General features: G+C 48.5%; 1 protein-coding gene across 1 annotated transcript in view; it reads left to right on the top strand.

Annotated features, from left to right (window-relative positions):
• APOLTP (apolipoprotein lipid transfer particle homolog) overlaps positions 1-16,134 on the top strand; it is a 154,050-nt gene that overhangs the window by 26,641 nt on the left and 111,275 nt on the right. Inside the window, exons 11-16 of the mRNA XM_089895399.1 lie at positions 4,313-4,498; positions 4,626-4,778; positions 6,208-6,352; positions 8,683-8,841; positions 9,655-9,779; positions 12,230-12,424. Coding sequence (XP_089751525.1) covers positions 4,313-4,498; positions 4,626-4,778; positions 6,208-6,352; positions 8,683-8,841; positions 9,655-9,779; positions 12,230-12,424 — 963 coding nt within the window. The remainder of the gene's footprint in view (positions 1-4,312; positions 4,499-4,625; positions 4,779-6,207; positions 6,353-8,682; positions 8,842-9,654; positions 9,780-12,229; positions 12,425-16,134) is intronic.

The raw sequence follows: 16,134 nt of genomic DNA on the forward strand, positions 1-16,134 counted from the left end.
GTTGAATATTTTAGGCAGACTTTTAATTGAATTATTTTTTTAAAATACTGTTTTATTATTTATTTATTTTGAGTGCACTGGGTCTTAGTTGTGACATGCGAACTCTTAGTTGCTGCATGTATGCGGGATCTAGTTCCCTGACCAGGGATTGAACCCGGGCCCCCTGCATTGGGAGTGTGGAGTCTTACCGTACCCCTGGATCATCAAGGAAGTCCCGAACCAAACCTTTTTAAGTCAGAGATTTTGGCATTAAGATCTGGTGTTCTGACTCTTGTGAAATTGAGGGAGGCTGGCAATTCTGGACAGACCCCCAGGGCAGCCATCAAACAAGCAGGGTCATTACTGTCTGGACCCTCTCAGAGCCCAGGCCTGACACTGGCCCAGCTGTCCTGGCCCTGTAGCTCCCAGGTGGGGCCTGGCTCCCAGCAAACCAAGTGGCTCCAGCTGTCCTGCCCTCCCCGCAGAGCCCTCCCAGGCTTCTGGCTCCATCTTTGGCCCTGGGAGGGCCCAAGTCTGCCCTGCCTTCCTGCTGGCAGCCTTCCTGGGGCAGAGCGGGCAGAGGTGAAGGCCTCTGGCAGGCAGGAACCCTCATCCCGCAGGTCTGAGTGGCTTCCCTCAATCTTTTCATAACCCCTGCATCCCAGCCGAGCCCTGCTTTCCCTCCTCTGTGTTAAGAAAACAGAGTGTTTGTTTTCATTTGCCAAATCTGGAATAACATTGCACATGCTTTTCCAAGCCACAGGTCCCCGTTCCTTCCACAAAGGAAACACATACACACATACACACACACACATACCAAGACTCACATACGTATACCCTGAAGATGGTTACATGGGAACATATGGGGACACACACCCGCAGGAGGACACATATCCACACGTACCCACATATTGAGACATATTGAGACATACACACCAAGACTCACACGTGTACCTGGACATGCAGATGTACTCACACAGACATGCCATACATGTACACACACACACCAGGAAACTCACACACAGGGACAAGTAGGGACATCCACCCACACCTGGACACCGCCCCCCCCAGGATAAACTGGGACAAGTGTGCATTCACACACTGGGACTTGCATGTGTACATATGGGGACACACCCACGTCAGTACCTGCGCACACACACATCAGGGCACACTAGAATGAGTGCACACACACGCATTGGGACACGTGCCCTGGGATATGCATGTACACTGAGACACGTGCACACCTACACAGGAATTCACACACCCACAAACACTGAGATTCTAAAACACACACACACTGAGATGCACGCACACAGATACCCTTGCATGGACACACAGACCTGGTTAAGACCATGAACCCAAGGGAAGAACAGCTGGTGCAGAGGCTGTATTTCCCCCAGGCTGCCAGGCGGTCCCTGCTCTGGGCTGTAGGAATAATAGAGGCCACTGCCTGATGCCCAGTGCCCGGGTCTGGTTTTCACAAATGAGTCCAGAATAGGTATTTTGAGAAACAGTGAGTGCAGGGGGAGCGCCCAGCCTGGGAACCAGACCCTACAGGGTCAAGTTTGTCTCTACCACTTTCTGGCTGGGTGACCTTAGGCAAGTTACTTAACCTCTCTGTGTCTCAGGCTCTAAGCAGGTGACATGTGTGCCCTGTTAACAGCAGAGCCTGGCACATAGGGAGTGCTGTGTGTTTATTAAATAAAATACGTCTTTCTTGGTTTTCCTCCGAGAGGCCTAGAACCAGCGCTCCCCTCTTCTGAGCCCCCCGCCCCCCCACTTTTGTCTTCCTCTCAGCTGAAAGCTTCAGTGCCCGGGGTAAGGGTGGCTGAGCGTCTGGGGGAGCTCTGCTGAGCAGCTGGAATGACCCTCCTCCGACTCAGCCTGGGCTGAGTCCCTGCCACTGTGAGGCCCCCGGAAGAGAGGGGCCTGTTTGAACTGGGTGGGTTGGGCAGTCTGACCCCCTAAGGAGGGCTGGGTCTCCTCCTGCTCTTCAGGGAACCAGACCGAAAAGGGCCCCAACATGTGCTGTGGGAGAGTCTTGATTTTCAGGTAGTTTTCGAGCTGATTGATAAACATAGCCATTATTAAAAATTAAATGATCTAAGCTTGCAGTTAGAGAAATCATATTAAAATAAAGGTACGAGATGGATCATTTATTTATATTTGGTTGCATGGGGTCTCTGTTGCAGTGAGCGGGCCTCTGATTACGGTGGCTTCTCTCGTTGTGGAGCACAGGCTCTAGGCGGGCGGGCTTGAGTAGTTGTGGCACCCGGGCTCAGCAGTTGTGGCTTGCAGGCTCTAGAGCGCAGGCTCAGCAGCTGTGGCGCACCGGCCTAGCTGCTCTGCAGCATGTGGGATCTTCCCAGACCAGGGCTTGAACCTGTGTCCCCTGCATTGGTAGGTGGGCTCTTAACCACTGCGCCACAAGGGAAGCCCCAAGAGATGGATAATTTCTAATGGTCTTACTATGCGATCCCGTGTCTACACCCTCAGGCATATTTGCATTGCTTGTGTCGTGTGTGGACCAGTCACAGGAGATGTGCCTGCTGCTGACTCCCCATCTCTTCCCAGATCCCTTGTAGTGACTCAGCTCAAATCTCCAGCGTGGGAGCATTTACACCATGGAAATTGGCAAGCACTATACACAAGGGACTTTCTTATTTCCTGGGTCTGTTACCAAACTCAGGTTCAGCTGCTCACTACTAAAAAGCCAATAATTCGAGAGGCAAGTGTCAGTAGAAAGGAAAGTTGCTTTAATCAGAAAAGCCGGCAGTCTGGGGAGAAGGTGGACTTGTGTGTTGAGACCAACTCTGAAGATTCTGCTCAGCCATGACAGTTTTTAAAGGGAAACACGGGGGGAGAATCTCAGTGAATCACTGGGGCAGGAGATTGGGTTCTGCATTGTTCTGTGCATGTAGACTGGCTGACTCTCTCTTCAGATGTTATCTTGCCCGCGTGATCTGCTTGCAGGACTCCTTAGGGGGCTGTTGGGGGTAGAGAGCTAGTCATTCTTTATTCTTACTTTCTTCTTTATTCTTACTTCTTTTTATCTAGGAAAAGAATCAACAGGTTAGGCAAGGCATGGTGTGCATTCAGAAAAGCATAAGTCAGGAGGAGTTCGTTTTAACTGCTTAGTGATCTCATTCCTGTAATTAGGCTTTTAGGGTTAGAGGGAGGACAGAAATGGGTGAACAGGAAAGGGGCAAAAGAGCTGCTTTCATCAGTAGGTGGGCTGGGCAGTTGCTCACCATTTACACTAATGCTACTGGCCGTGCCTTTCCCTTTGGGTTCTTTTGGATTGGACCCAGGGCCGCCTCTGTTAAAGACAGTCTCCACTCAGAGCACATCCTTTCCTCTTTCCACCTTTTTCCCCAACTTCCTATCAAGACCCTGGGAGAAGAGCAAAGCCAATGCTGGGTGCCCTCAAGCCCCCACCAGGTCCAGGACAGCATGGTCCCAGTCGCCCCAGCTGACAGGCGGGAGGTACAGTGGCCTGGGAGCTCTCTCAGCCCTTGCCAGTTCATCCCTCTCACTCCCAGAACTGGGGGCGGGTGATGCTATTTGGAGAAAACCAGCCTGGCTGGGTGGCAGGACACAGCTTGTCTGGTTTCCGTCTCCCCTGCTGTAGACAGGGGACTGTGACCACTACTTGGGGATCCTATGGTCCCAGAAGAGATGGTTGGTCTCTCGTGCGGCTTTACAGAAGGGCGTAAAAAGCTGGCTTACTTGTTTTGCCTATTGATCACAGAGAGAGAACTTTGGTTTTATTTCTTAAATGTTTCATACATCTTGGGAGGTGGCAGAGCCGTGCCACCACCCGGGGTGGGCCCTGACACTTTGTCGGAGATTCTTCACCATATTCCACCCAGAAGAACCTCACCACCCCCACCCTGCTCCCCCAGACTGGTGATGTAGCCCAGGGTTTCTCAGCCCTGGCACTGTTGACATTTGGGGCTGGGTTCTTTGTTTTGGGGCTGTCTGCTGTCTTGGAGGATGTTTAGCAGCATCCCTGGTCTCTGCCCACTAGATGCCAGCAGCACTGTCCCCCATTTGTGACAACATCCCATCTCTAGACATCGCCAAATGTCCCCTGTCCCCACACCCTGAGGTGTGGTTCTCCATCCTCGATGCACATGAATGGTCATCTGGGGTGTTTTAAGAAATGTCCCATGCAGGTCCCACCATGGACAATTTATTCAGACCCTCAGGGGTGGGGGGCTGGGGCCTCTGTATTTTTAGGAAGCACCCTAGATCTGCACGTGGCGAGACCTGTGAAGGACCACTTACCAGGCTTCTTGGCTGGGGTCGGGGGGCCGGTTTCTGTCCCCAGCCACTGCTTCAGACCCCGGAGGCCAGCCCCAGCGCCTTCCTGGGCATCTCAGCTCTGGTGCATAACCTCTGTGTGTCTCTGGACGGGCCCTGTGGGCAGCTGCCTGGTGTTGGCTCCCTCATGAGGATCCTGGAAGACGCCTTGGGTGCCAACTGCACCTTCCAGGAGCCCTCAGATGCTGATCAGGTGAGGACAGCCCCATCTTGGGCACGGCCCCTTGATGGGGTCCCTGTCAAGTGGGCGAGCTGTAGGCTGAATGGGTGGGCTGGGCGTACCCATCAGGCCTCAAGTCCCCACCACCATCTTGTTTCAGCTCCAGTTCGTGCTGAAGGCCATTGGCAATGCCGGCCTGGCGGCCGTAGCTCTCACCCCCAAGCTGAGCACTTATGCGTCCCTGAGGAGCTGCCCAACTGAGATCCGGCTGGGGGCCATCCAGGCCTTCCGGAGGGTTCCCTGCTCTGCAAACGTGAGCTTCTGCATGTTATTTCATTGTGGTTGGCATTGGGCAGTAGTGGGTCTCAAACCACTGTTCACTTCTTTATTTGCTCATTCATTCATCACATTTACCGAGCACTTGCTATATGCTGGGCACTGTGGTAGGTACTTGCGTGAACAGGTGTCCAGGTCTCTGTTCTCATAGAGCCTGTGTCTATGTGGGAGGCATATATTTATCAAATAAATATACAAATAAGTATATGATTACAAACAAACTATATATAAGCCACCTGTGCTGCAAACGCTCTGGTTCAGGGGTCGGCAAGACATGGTCTATGGTCTACATGCAGCTTATTGCCTGAGCTTGTATGTAAAGCTTTGTTGGAACACAGCCTGTTCATTTATGTGCGGCCTGGGCTGCTTTTTTGCTACGACAGCAGAGTTGAGTAGCCCTGTACTAGTGGGTCCTGTCTCACTTACAGTCAAAGCCAGAGTCCTTATAGTGACTTATCAGGACCTGTGGTCTGACCACTGACCCACTAGCACCTCTTGGCTTCACCTCCTACTTCCCTCGCCACCCCCCCCTCCTCATAAGCCACACTGGTCTCCCTGTTGTTCTTCAAGCCTGCAGGACTTACTTCTGTCTCAGGCCATTTGCATGTGCTCTTCTCCCTTCCTGGAATTCCTTTCCCCTGTATATCCCCAGGCTTTACTCCTTTATCTCTAGAAGGCCTTTACTTAGAAATCACTTTGCTGTCAGTCTTCCTTGGCTATTTCGCCTGAAATTGACCTCTTCAAGCCCCCCAGGCCTCCTGCTTCCCCATTTTATTTTTCCCTCTTTAGCAGTTATTATCACCTAACGTATTATATATTTCACATATTAACCTTATTTAGTGTCTGTCTCTGCACTAAAATGTAAGCTTCAGGTGGATAAAAGCTGGGTTTGTCTTGTTCATAATTGTCACCCAGCACCTCGCACCTTGCCAGGCACATAATGGGTGCTCAGTAAATATTGCTGCGTGAGTGGATGGGTAAATGGCTGTGCTATGAAGGAGACCAACAGGTGATGGGGCAGAGAATCACAGGGTAGGGGCGGTGGCTCGCTTAGGGAGGGGGGTCGGGAATACCTCCTGTGTGTCAGCTGCTGTGCTGTACTGTTCCTGTAAATGAAGTTTTCTTGGAATGCAGCCACGCCCACTTGTTTATCCCTTGTTACCTGTGGAAATTGATGAGGCTCTGGCTGGCCTGTGGGAGGATGGGGATTAGCAGTGACTGGGGAACCTACCACCTCCCACAACCGGGCCACAGGTGAGAGTGTCTAGAGCAGCTCTGGAGACGTCAGGAGAGCTGGGGCAGGGTATCGGGGCCACCTGCTGGAGCCAGTGCAGATGAGGGGACATCGTGCTCCTGGGTGGAGGTGGGTGGTCCCTGAGTGATGACTTTCCCCCTGCCCGAGGCAGCGATCCGTGCTCTCCAGCCTGTACCAAAGCCCCAAGGAGGATGCTGAGATCCGCATCAATTCCTACCTGGCACTGATGCGGTGCCCGGACGAGGAGGTGTTTGCCCAGGTGCGGCGCACCCAGGCAGGAGAGCCGTCCACCCAGGGTGAGCAGCTGCAGGTCGGGCTTGGGGGGCTGGTGCTGGCCTGGTGCCACCTGGTGGGTGCAGGGGTTCAGGAGCATGCTCACGCTCCATCCGTCAGGTGTTCTGTCCCCTTCCCGTTCCCCTTCTCTTAGCACACTGTCTGGACAAGTGGCCTTGCATGCTCCCCTCCCCCATGTGGCAATTGAACAACCTTGGAGAAGTTGGTTCTCTGTGGTCCTCAGTTTCCTCATCTGTAAAGTGAGGTGGAAGTCGCTGAGTTCCCTTCTAGCCCTGGTCAGGTCATGGCACAGTACCTGGAGGAGAGACTCGAGGCAGAGGAGGGACAGTGTCTGCGAATCTCAGATCCCTTGTGGGGTCAGAGAGTTCCCTTTAAACAGGTGGAAATTCAAAAAATAGGTTCAACTAATTTTCAAAAAGTTTTTACATAATGTACAGTGAGTTGACATAATTTTCAGTGAGCTGAGAGCCTGGGGCCTGCCAGCCTGGGTTCAAATCCCAGGTCAGCCACTTCCTACCTGTGTGCCTTTGGACAAGTGACTAAACTTTTATGAGCCTCCATCTCCATCTGTGAAATGGGGATAATAACAATACCTCCCTCGCAGAGGAAGCATAAAATGCGTTGGTACAGGAAGACATTTAGAACATTGTAAGAGCTGTGTGCATAGCTGTTACTTTTAATGTTATTATCACCATTGTTATTACTACTATGTAGCCAAAATTTCAAAGCAGATGGCAAAATATAAATGGAAAGTTAAAGTCTGCCTTCCATGTCTCCTGATCCCTAAGTCCTGTTTCCTGAAGGTACTGACTGTGACCAGTTCTCTTGTGTGTCCCATCAGAACGCGTAGTGTATGTATGAACATGGGCGTGTATCTCCTTAACAGCAGTAGCAACTCAGGATCATGTTATACATGCCATTTTGCTCCTCAGTGCGTCTGGGAGCTCTTTCCACATCGGCACACTTGGACTCTGAGCTACAGCTGTTCGGTGTTCCACTAGGAGCTTAACCGTCATCGACGTTACCAGCCCCACCGATGGGCACTTAGGTTGTTTCAGGCCTTCTGCCATGAGGAACAACAACCAAAATGAATCTCTCTCTATATCCACTCCTGGGCCCTTGTGCTAATCTAGCCAGAGGAGAAGTAGCCAACGTAAAGGGGCACACTTTTTTTTTTTTTTTTTTTTTGCGGTACGCGGGCCTCTCACTGTTGTGGCCTCTCCCGTTGCGGAGCACAGGCTCCGGACACGCGGGCTTAGCGGCCATGGCTCACGGGCCCAGCCGCTCTGCGGCATGTGGGATCTTCCCCGACCGGGGCACGAACCCGTGTCCCCTGCATCAGACTCTCAACCACCGCGCCACCAGGGAAGCCCAGGGGCACACATTTAAAAGTCTGAAGTGATACTGCTAAACTGCCTTCTAAAGAAACAGCAAACCCCGCCCCCTTGCCAAAAGGAAAAGAAATGGTGCTACTAGAAGTTGCAGACCGCTGTTGGCAGGTTCAGGGGTGGAATGGGGGTGGGAGAGGGGCCTGTTCTGCGTCAATAGGCCACTGGGCCAAGCCCCTCAGAGGGGATCAGCCAAGGGACAGCCTCGATGGAGGCCCTGGGGTATCAGGCTTGCATGTTGCCTGATGGAAACAAAAGGCAGACTCAGCTCTGTTCCGTGTGGATTGTTCCAGAAGCTCCCTGCTGGGCATTCTGAGACATCCTCTGGGACAGGCAAGAGGACTGGGGTTCCCAGTTAGAATAATATCCTCTGTTGGACTTTCTCATTGGTGCTCTCATTTCATTTTTACCACTCTAGAGAGCCTCAGAGGGTCCCCATCGCAGACTGCATGTCACCCCTTTCCCAGCCCTGAAAGATACTCAGTCCTTTAGGTCCAGGCACTGCCCTTGACTGATCTGCGCAAACAGCCCTGAGAGATAGGTCATTATAGTTCATTTTACAGATGAGGAAACTAAGGCTCAGACAGGTGGAGCAACCAGCCCAAGGTCACACAGCTCATAAATGGTGGAACTGGGATTCAGACTCAGGGCTGACTTTCAAACCAGGACTTTGCCCACAATACCCCCCTTTTCCTTCTGGAAAGCATGTCAGAATGCCCTGCACAGGCTAGATTTCTAAGTTCCATTAAGGCACTGCTCTTTGCCGCCCTTTCTTCAAAGAGGACGTGGTTCTCAGTAGCTAGGCTCCTGAGAAGCCCCTGGTGGGTGGAAATAGCAGGACCCAGGAAGGGGGGTTGCGGGGTCTTTTCTCTGGGTTGTGCCAGCTCCGGGTCCTCCCTCACCATTCCCCCCTCCCCTCCCCACTGGCTGCGCTGGGACTCCAGTGGGCTCCTTTGTGTGGAGTCACCTCCTGCAGCTGCTGGAGACGGGCGACCCCCTGAAACGGGCCCTCCGGGAGGCCATCCCTGAGGACATTGTCAGCCAAGAGTTCCATCCAGAGACCTGGAAACACTCATCCTACTCTGACGTCACCTTCCGCTCAGGTATGGGCATCCTGGGCAGGTATTGTCCTGCTCTGGGACCACAAAGGCTTGGGGACCTGGGAGTTCTAACTCCTGAGGACATGTGGATCAAAGATACCATTTCCCAAATGTCAAATATTCACATGCCACTTCCTTGATTTTTTTATTTTTTATTTTTATCTTTTTGCTGTATCCAAAATAGCACCTGCCATTTTTGTTGGAAGAGTTAAAAAATAGTTAAGTGCGAGCCACTTCATAGCATTCAACTGAATAGTACTTCCATCTTTTCTCTAAACTGGTTCTTTTAAACTTACACTTATTCTAAAAGGAAACCTTTTATCCCTACCATTAGTGGAAGATCAGTTTAACTCTGTAAAAATAGGGTTATCCTAAAAAGAAGTGCAGTATCCGTGAAACAATGTTGTTCAATTCTCATGGATCCTTGCCTGCCGAGGGCTGTGAATTTGAGAACTGCTTTTTCCTGGGTGAAAAAAGGAGATTAGCATCGAAGAGAGACAGCTGCCTCCTTGTAATTAATCAGAATCAAAAAGGGACCCTGTTCTAGCTTAGGTACCCAAACCCCCTCAACTGCTCAGCAAGTCTGGGGGTGGGGTGCTCTGGATGCCCCCTCTCTGCCTATCAGCAGGTGTGGGTACATTTGTGACCCTTCTATTCTGACCTTCCCTCTGCCCTTGGTAAGGCTTAGGTCTGAGCTTCCTATCCTGGCCAAGTGGATGCACTGTGTGTCTGGCCCTGTCTCCGGCGATGGCCCCTTGGTGGCCAGCTCCCACCCGGTTAACGGTGTGGTGTATACTGATCCTCTGTCTGTTCTAGCATCGGGCAGCCTGGGAGCCAACCTGGAGGGTACCCTTCTCTTCTCTCCGGCCTCCTTCCTTCCCCGTTCTGCCACAGCCAACCTGACTGTCCATGCCCTTGGTCGTGCCTTCAACCTCCTAGAGGTAAGAGGGGGCCTTGCTTCTCCTCAGGGCCTCTCCTGGGCTTGGGGCCATTCATCTACCTTTCCATCCATCACCTCTTGTATCTATAGATCTACTCTCACATCTTATACTTCCAGCTTTTGATGTCTACCCACCCATCTGTCTGCCTATCCACCCATCTATTCACCCACCTACTGACTGATACATAAATCCATTCAACTACCACCCACCCCATCCCTCCTTCCCTCCTTCCCTCCCTCCTTCTCATCCATCTCATCCATCTATGTACTTTGCGTCGTCTCTCCATCTGCCTTCTCACCTACCCATCTATTCTTCCATCATCCATCCACTCACCTATCCATCCTTCCACCCACCCACCCACCCATCCATTCACACCCCATCTGTCATCCATCCATTATTCATCTATCCATCTCATTAATCCCTCTCATCCATCTACCCTCCCACTCATCTCTCCATCTACACTTTCACTCAATCATCTATTTATTCTCTCAGTCACCCACCCATCCATCCACCTAGTCACCTACCCACGTACCCATCCATCCACCTGCTCTTCCATACGTCTATACCTCTTCTCTGTCCATCCATCCACCTATCCATCCTTCTATCCTCATCCATCTATTCATTTATGTACTTGTCTACCCATCTCTCCATCTACCCTCTCATTCACCTATTTATTCATCTACCCTTCCACCCACCCATACATCTATCTATTAGTCTCCTCACCCACACATCTCTTCATCTATTCTCCCACTTACCTATCCATCCTTGCATCCATCTATCCACCTGTCATCATTGGACAATATCCATCTTCTACCTGACATGTACCAGGCCCTGTGCTGGGCTCTGAGAATATGATGATGAACAAGAGAGACATATCTCTGCCCGCTTGGTGCTCACAGCCCAGAGAGGTAGACAGATAAGAAATGAGTAGACACATTGATAAAACGATGGCAACTTTAAGTAGTGTGTTTAGGGAGGTGAAGTTTCAGCTGAGATCTGAAGGATGAACGAAAGCAGTGATGTGGAAAGCTGAGGTAAGAGCCTTCCAGGGAGGGGGCCCAGTATGTGCAGAGTTCCTAAGAGAAAGGGCTTAGTGTGTTTAAGGAACAGAAATAGAGTAGAGAACAGTAAGTGCAGGAGAATGGTAACGTGGGAGCACAGTGAGGGAGTAGGGCCGTGTCGAGGAAGGGTTTTGAGTTGGCAAGTGATATGTCCAGCAAACTTTATTTTTATTTATTTTGTGTGTGTGTGTCTGGCAAGTGTTGATTTTTCTTTATTGTCCAGCAAACTTTAAAGTAATGGATTGACTTGGGACCCTTCCATTTCTTCCCCCCCAGGTCCCTGTAGCTTGTCTGAGGGAGGGTGCTCTGTGCCGTATCCCAACCCTTTCTAATTTATGGAGAACAGGGAACCTATCATCCAAACTTTGCCCGCGGGGCTCAAGGCTGACCCTCTGGTGATTTCTCTGCAAATGCTCTCAGAGACACTTGGATGGGAGGATGGAAAGAAGGGATGCAAGAGTGAGTGAACAGATGGGTGGATGGATGGGCAGATGGAAGGAAGGAGGGACTTGTTCATTCATCCATCAAATTTTGAGAATCAACCAGCTCATCTGTTAGTCAGGGTTCTCCAGAGACATAGAACTATTTCAATAGGATTATGGAGGCTGACAAGTCCCAGACCTGCAGTCAGCATGCTGGAGACCCAGGAGAGCTGATGGTGTAGTTCCCGTCTGAAGGCAGGAAAAAGCCAGTGTGCCAGTCTGAAGGTAGTCAGGCAGGAGGAATTCCCTCTTATTTGGAGGAACGGCAGACTTTTGTTTTATTCAGGCCTTCAACTGATTGGATGAGGCCCACCCACATTATGGAGGGCAATCTGCTTGACTCAGTCTACTGATCTAAAATGTTAAAGCCATCCAAAAATGCTCTAACAGTAACGCCTGTAATAATGTTGGACCAAATATCTGGGCACTCCATGGCCCAATCAAGTAGACACAGAATTAACCATACCAGCAGGGGCTGAGTGTGCTTAGTGAATGAGACACAGGTCCCTGCCCTCATGGAACTCAGGATCTTGCAAGGGAGACACACAAATTAGTCTGAGTGTGACCTTGGAGTAGTGTGCTTGACACTCAGAGTAAGGAGTGATAAATTTGGCTGGGGGAGGGGAGGGGGAATGTGTGAAGGGAGTGATATGGGAATTTAGGGAAGGCTTCCCAGAGGTGGTGACATTTGAACCAGGGCTTAAAGAATCAGTAGGAATTCTTGCTTTGTGGCACTTGCCAAGTAGATCTGGAGCTTGATGACTTTCTAAGATTGTACCTCTTGGCACTTGGGCCTGGATGGACCCTGGGGAGCCCAGGGACCCCTGTTCAAGCTCCCAACCCCATAGCTCTTGGTCAACCTTGTGACTGGGTTACTCCTCCCTGAGCCCCTGCCTTTCCTTCCTAGCTGGGGCTCCGGCTGGAAAATGCCGAGGAAATAGCCGGCAGGCTATTTGGCCCGAAGTCATTCTGGGGGCAGGAAGAGGAGAGACAGGCCCAGGCGGAAAAGCCCCCAGAGCCAGGACCAGGGCCTACACCGCAGCCAGCCAGCCCTGCCTGTCCAGGAGAAAGGTCCACAAAGATGAGAGACCTGCAGCGGAAGGTAAGGGAAACGCCCAAGCCCACCTCACGCCCACTCCTCTACACTGTCAGGTGTCAGCTTGGGCTTTGGGACTGGGGGACCCAGGTGTCCATGAACTCTGACCCTGCCCTCCCACCCGCTTACAGAAGCAAATTTCCGGTCCAGATCTCAGTAGTGAGCTGTATCACATACATAGAGAAGTGCCCACCTCATGTGTTTCCCCCAGTGGAACACATCTTTACAACCAGCGCCCAGACCCTCATCAGCTCCCCAGACACCCTCTTCGGCCCCCCTCTTCTGGTTTACCCACCCATACCCAAGGGTAACCACTGTTCTGACCCCTAAAAGCATCAATGAACTCTACTTTAAAATCAGCTTTGTTGAGATATAATCAAACTACAATAAATGGTATGTGTTTAAAGTGTACAATTTGATAGGTTTTGACATATGTATATACCATGAAACCATCACCAACTAAATCAACATATCCATCACCCCCAAAGTTTTCTTCGAGCTTCTTAATCCCTTCCTCCTGCTCCCTGTTGTGATAGGCTTCTTCTGTCAAAATAGATGTTTGTATTTTCTGGAATGTTGCATAAATGGAATTATGCAGCGTATACTTTTGTTTTTAAAGCATGTACTCCTTTTTGGCCTGGCTTCCTTTATTCAGTGTAAGTATTTTGAGATTCATCCATATTGTAGAGTATACTAATAGTTTATTTCTTCCTGTGGCCATGTAGTGGTTCATGGTATGGATGAACCACAGTCTGTTTATGTATTCACCTGTTGGTGCATATTTGTGTTATGTCCAGTTTTGGGCTGTTACAAGTAGGACTGCTATGAACATTCGTGTACAAGTCTTCATATAAATATGTTTTCATGTCTCAGGTAAATATCTAAGGATGGGATGGCTTAGATCATACGGTAGTTGTATGTTTACTTGTGTAAGAGCTAACTAAACTGTTCTGCAAAGTGGTTGTACCATTTTGCATTCCCACCAGCAGTGTATGAGAGTTTTAATTCTTGTACATCCTCGCCAACACTTGGTAGGATTAGACTTTTTAGTGTTTGCTATTCTAATTGTTTGTAGTAGTATCTTGGGGCTTTAAAGTACATTTTCCTAATGCTACTGATGTTGGGCATCTTTTAGGTGCTTACTTGTCATCCATACCTCTTTGGTGAAGTGTACGTTCAAATATTTTATCCTTTTTAAAAAATTTGGTTGGCTTCTTATGACTGAGTTTTGAAAATTCCTGCTCTATTCTGAACACAAGGCTTGTATCAGATATGTGACTTGCAAATATTTTCTCCCAGTGTATGGCATGGTCTTTTCATTCTCTGAACAGTGTCTTTTGAAGAGCAGATGTTCTTGATTTCAATGAACTCAAGTTTATCCAGTTCTCTTACGCATAAAGTTTTGGGTGTTACATCTAAGAAATCTTTGCCTAATGCAATGTTACAGAGATCCTTGGGACCCTCTGGAGATTTCCAGAGTTCTTTCTCTGTGTGGCTCTTTCCTCTCTTGTACTCTGCCCTGCAAAGTCCAGCTACCTTGGTCTCCCTGGACTCCCAGATCCTCAACCCTGAGAGTCTGTCATGCCCCGCTGTTCCCCTCCCTGCACCTCAGCCTGAGCTCTCTCCAGGCAGTAAGCTGGGGCTCACCTTGCTATTTCCCATCTCTTGGGTTCATTGTCTCACATTACCTGATGTCTCATGTCTTGGGAACTTTTGTTTCATCTGTTGCTCCACGTGGGAAGATAAATCCAGTCCTTGTTACTTCAATATGGTTGACAGCAGAGGTCACATCTAGCTTCTTTTGTGAACTTAATATAAATGGAATCATTCACCGTGTACTCTTTAAAAAAATGAGGTGAAGCTCACGTAAACATAAAATTAACTATTTTAAAGTCTACAGTTCAGTGACACGTAGTATATCCACAGCGTTGTGCAACCACCACCTCTGTCTAGTTCCAAACATTTTCATCACCCCAAGGAGACCCCACGCTCATTAGCGGTCACGCCCCGTTCCCTCATTTCCCAGCCCCTGGCAACCATTAGTGTGCTTTCTGTCTCTATAGATTTACCTATTCTGGACATTTCATATAAACAGAATCATACAATATGTGGCCTTCTGTGTCTGGCTTCTTTCACTGAGCACGTTTTTAAGGTTCATTTGTACTGTAGCGTGTATCAGTACTTCATTCCTTTCTTTTTTCTATTGCACAAATAGTTTTTTAATTGAAGTATAGTTGATTATAATGTGATAGTTTCCGGTGTACAGCAAAGTGATTCAGTTATATATATACATACGTTTATGTATACACACATACGTATATGTATACATACATACACGTATGTATATAAACACATATATGTATACATACATACATAACTGAATATATACACACACACACACATATATACTTTTTCAGATTCTTTTCCATTATAGGTTATTACAAGATATTGAATATAGTTCCCTGTGCTATACAGGAGGACCTTGTTATTTATCTATTTTATATATAGTAGTGTGTATATGTTAATCCCAAACTCCTAATTTATCCCTCCCCAACCCCTTTTCCCCTTTGGTAACCATAAATTTGTTTTCTATATCTGTGAGTCTGTTTCTGTTTTGTAAATAAGTTCATTTATATCATTTTTTTTAGATTCCGCATATAAGTGATAGCATACGATATTTGTCATTCTCTCTCTGACTTCACTTAGTATGATAATCTCTAGGTCCCTCCACGTTGCTGCAAATGGCATTATTTCATTCTTTTTTATGGCTGAGTAGTATTCCATTGTGTATATGTACCACATCTTCTTTATCCATTCATCTCTCAATGGACACTTATGTTGCTTCCATGTCTTAGCTATTGTAAATCATGCTGCTGTAAACATTGAGGTGCATGTATATTTTTGAATTAGAGTTTTCTCCGGATATATGCCCAGGAGTGGGATTGCTGGATCATATGGTAGTTCTATTTTTAGTTTTTTAAGGATGCTTCAGACTGTCCTCCATAGTGGCTGTACCAATTTACACTCCCACCTACAATGTAGGAGGGTTCCCTTTTCTCCACACCCTCTCCAGCATTTGTTGTTTGTAGATTTTCTGATGATGCCCATTCTAACTGGTGTGAGGTGATACCTCATTGTAGTTTTGATTTGCATTTCTCTAATGATTAGTGATGTTGAGCAGCTTTTCAGGTGCTTCTTGGCCACCTGTGTGTCTTCTTTGGAGAAATGTCTACTTAGGTCTTCTGCCCATTTTTTGATTGGGTTGTTTGTTTTTTTGATATTGAGCTATATGAGCTGTTCATATATTTTGGAAATTAATCCCTTGTCAGTTGTATCATTTGCAAGTATTTCCTCCCAGTCCGTAGGCTGTCATTTTGTTTTGTTTATGGTTTCTTTTGCTATGCAAAAGGTTATAAGTTTGGTTAGGTCCCGTTTGTTTATTTTTGCCTTTATTTCTTTTGCCTTGGGAGACTGACCTAAGAAAACATTGCTACAATTTATGTCAGAGAATGTTTGCCTATATTCTCTTCTAGGAGTTTTATGGTGTCATGTCTTATGTTTAAGTCTTTAAGGCATTTTGAGTTTATTTTTGTGTATGGTGAGAGGGTGTGTTCTAACTTCATTGATTTACACGCGGCTGTCCAGCTTTCCCATCAGCACTTGCTGAAGAGACTGTCTTTTCTCCATTGTATGTTCTCGCCTACTTTGTCATAGAT

The sequence above is a fragment of the Delphinapterus leucas genome, chromosome 15, assembly GCF_059928025.1.
Source record: "Delphinapterus leucas isolate spDelLeu-1000000601 "Yukka" chromosome 15, BTC_Dleu_Yukka2, whole genome shotgun sequence".
In the NCBI taxonomy this organism is placed as follows: Eukaryota; Metazoa; Chordata; class Mammalia; order Artiodactyla; family Monodontidae; genus Delphinapterus; species Delphinapterus leucas.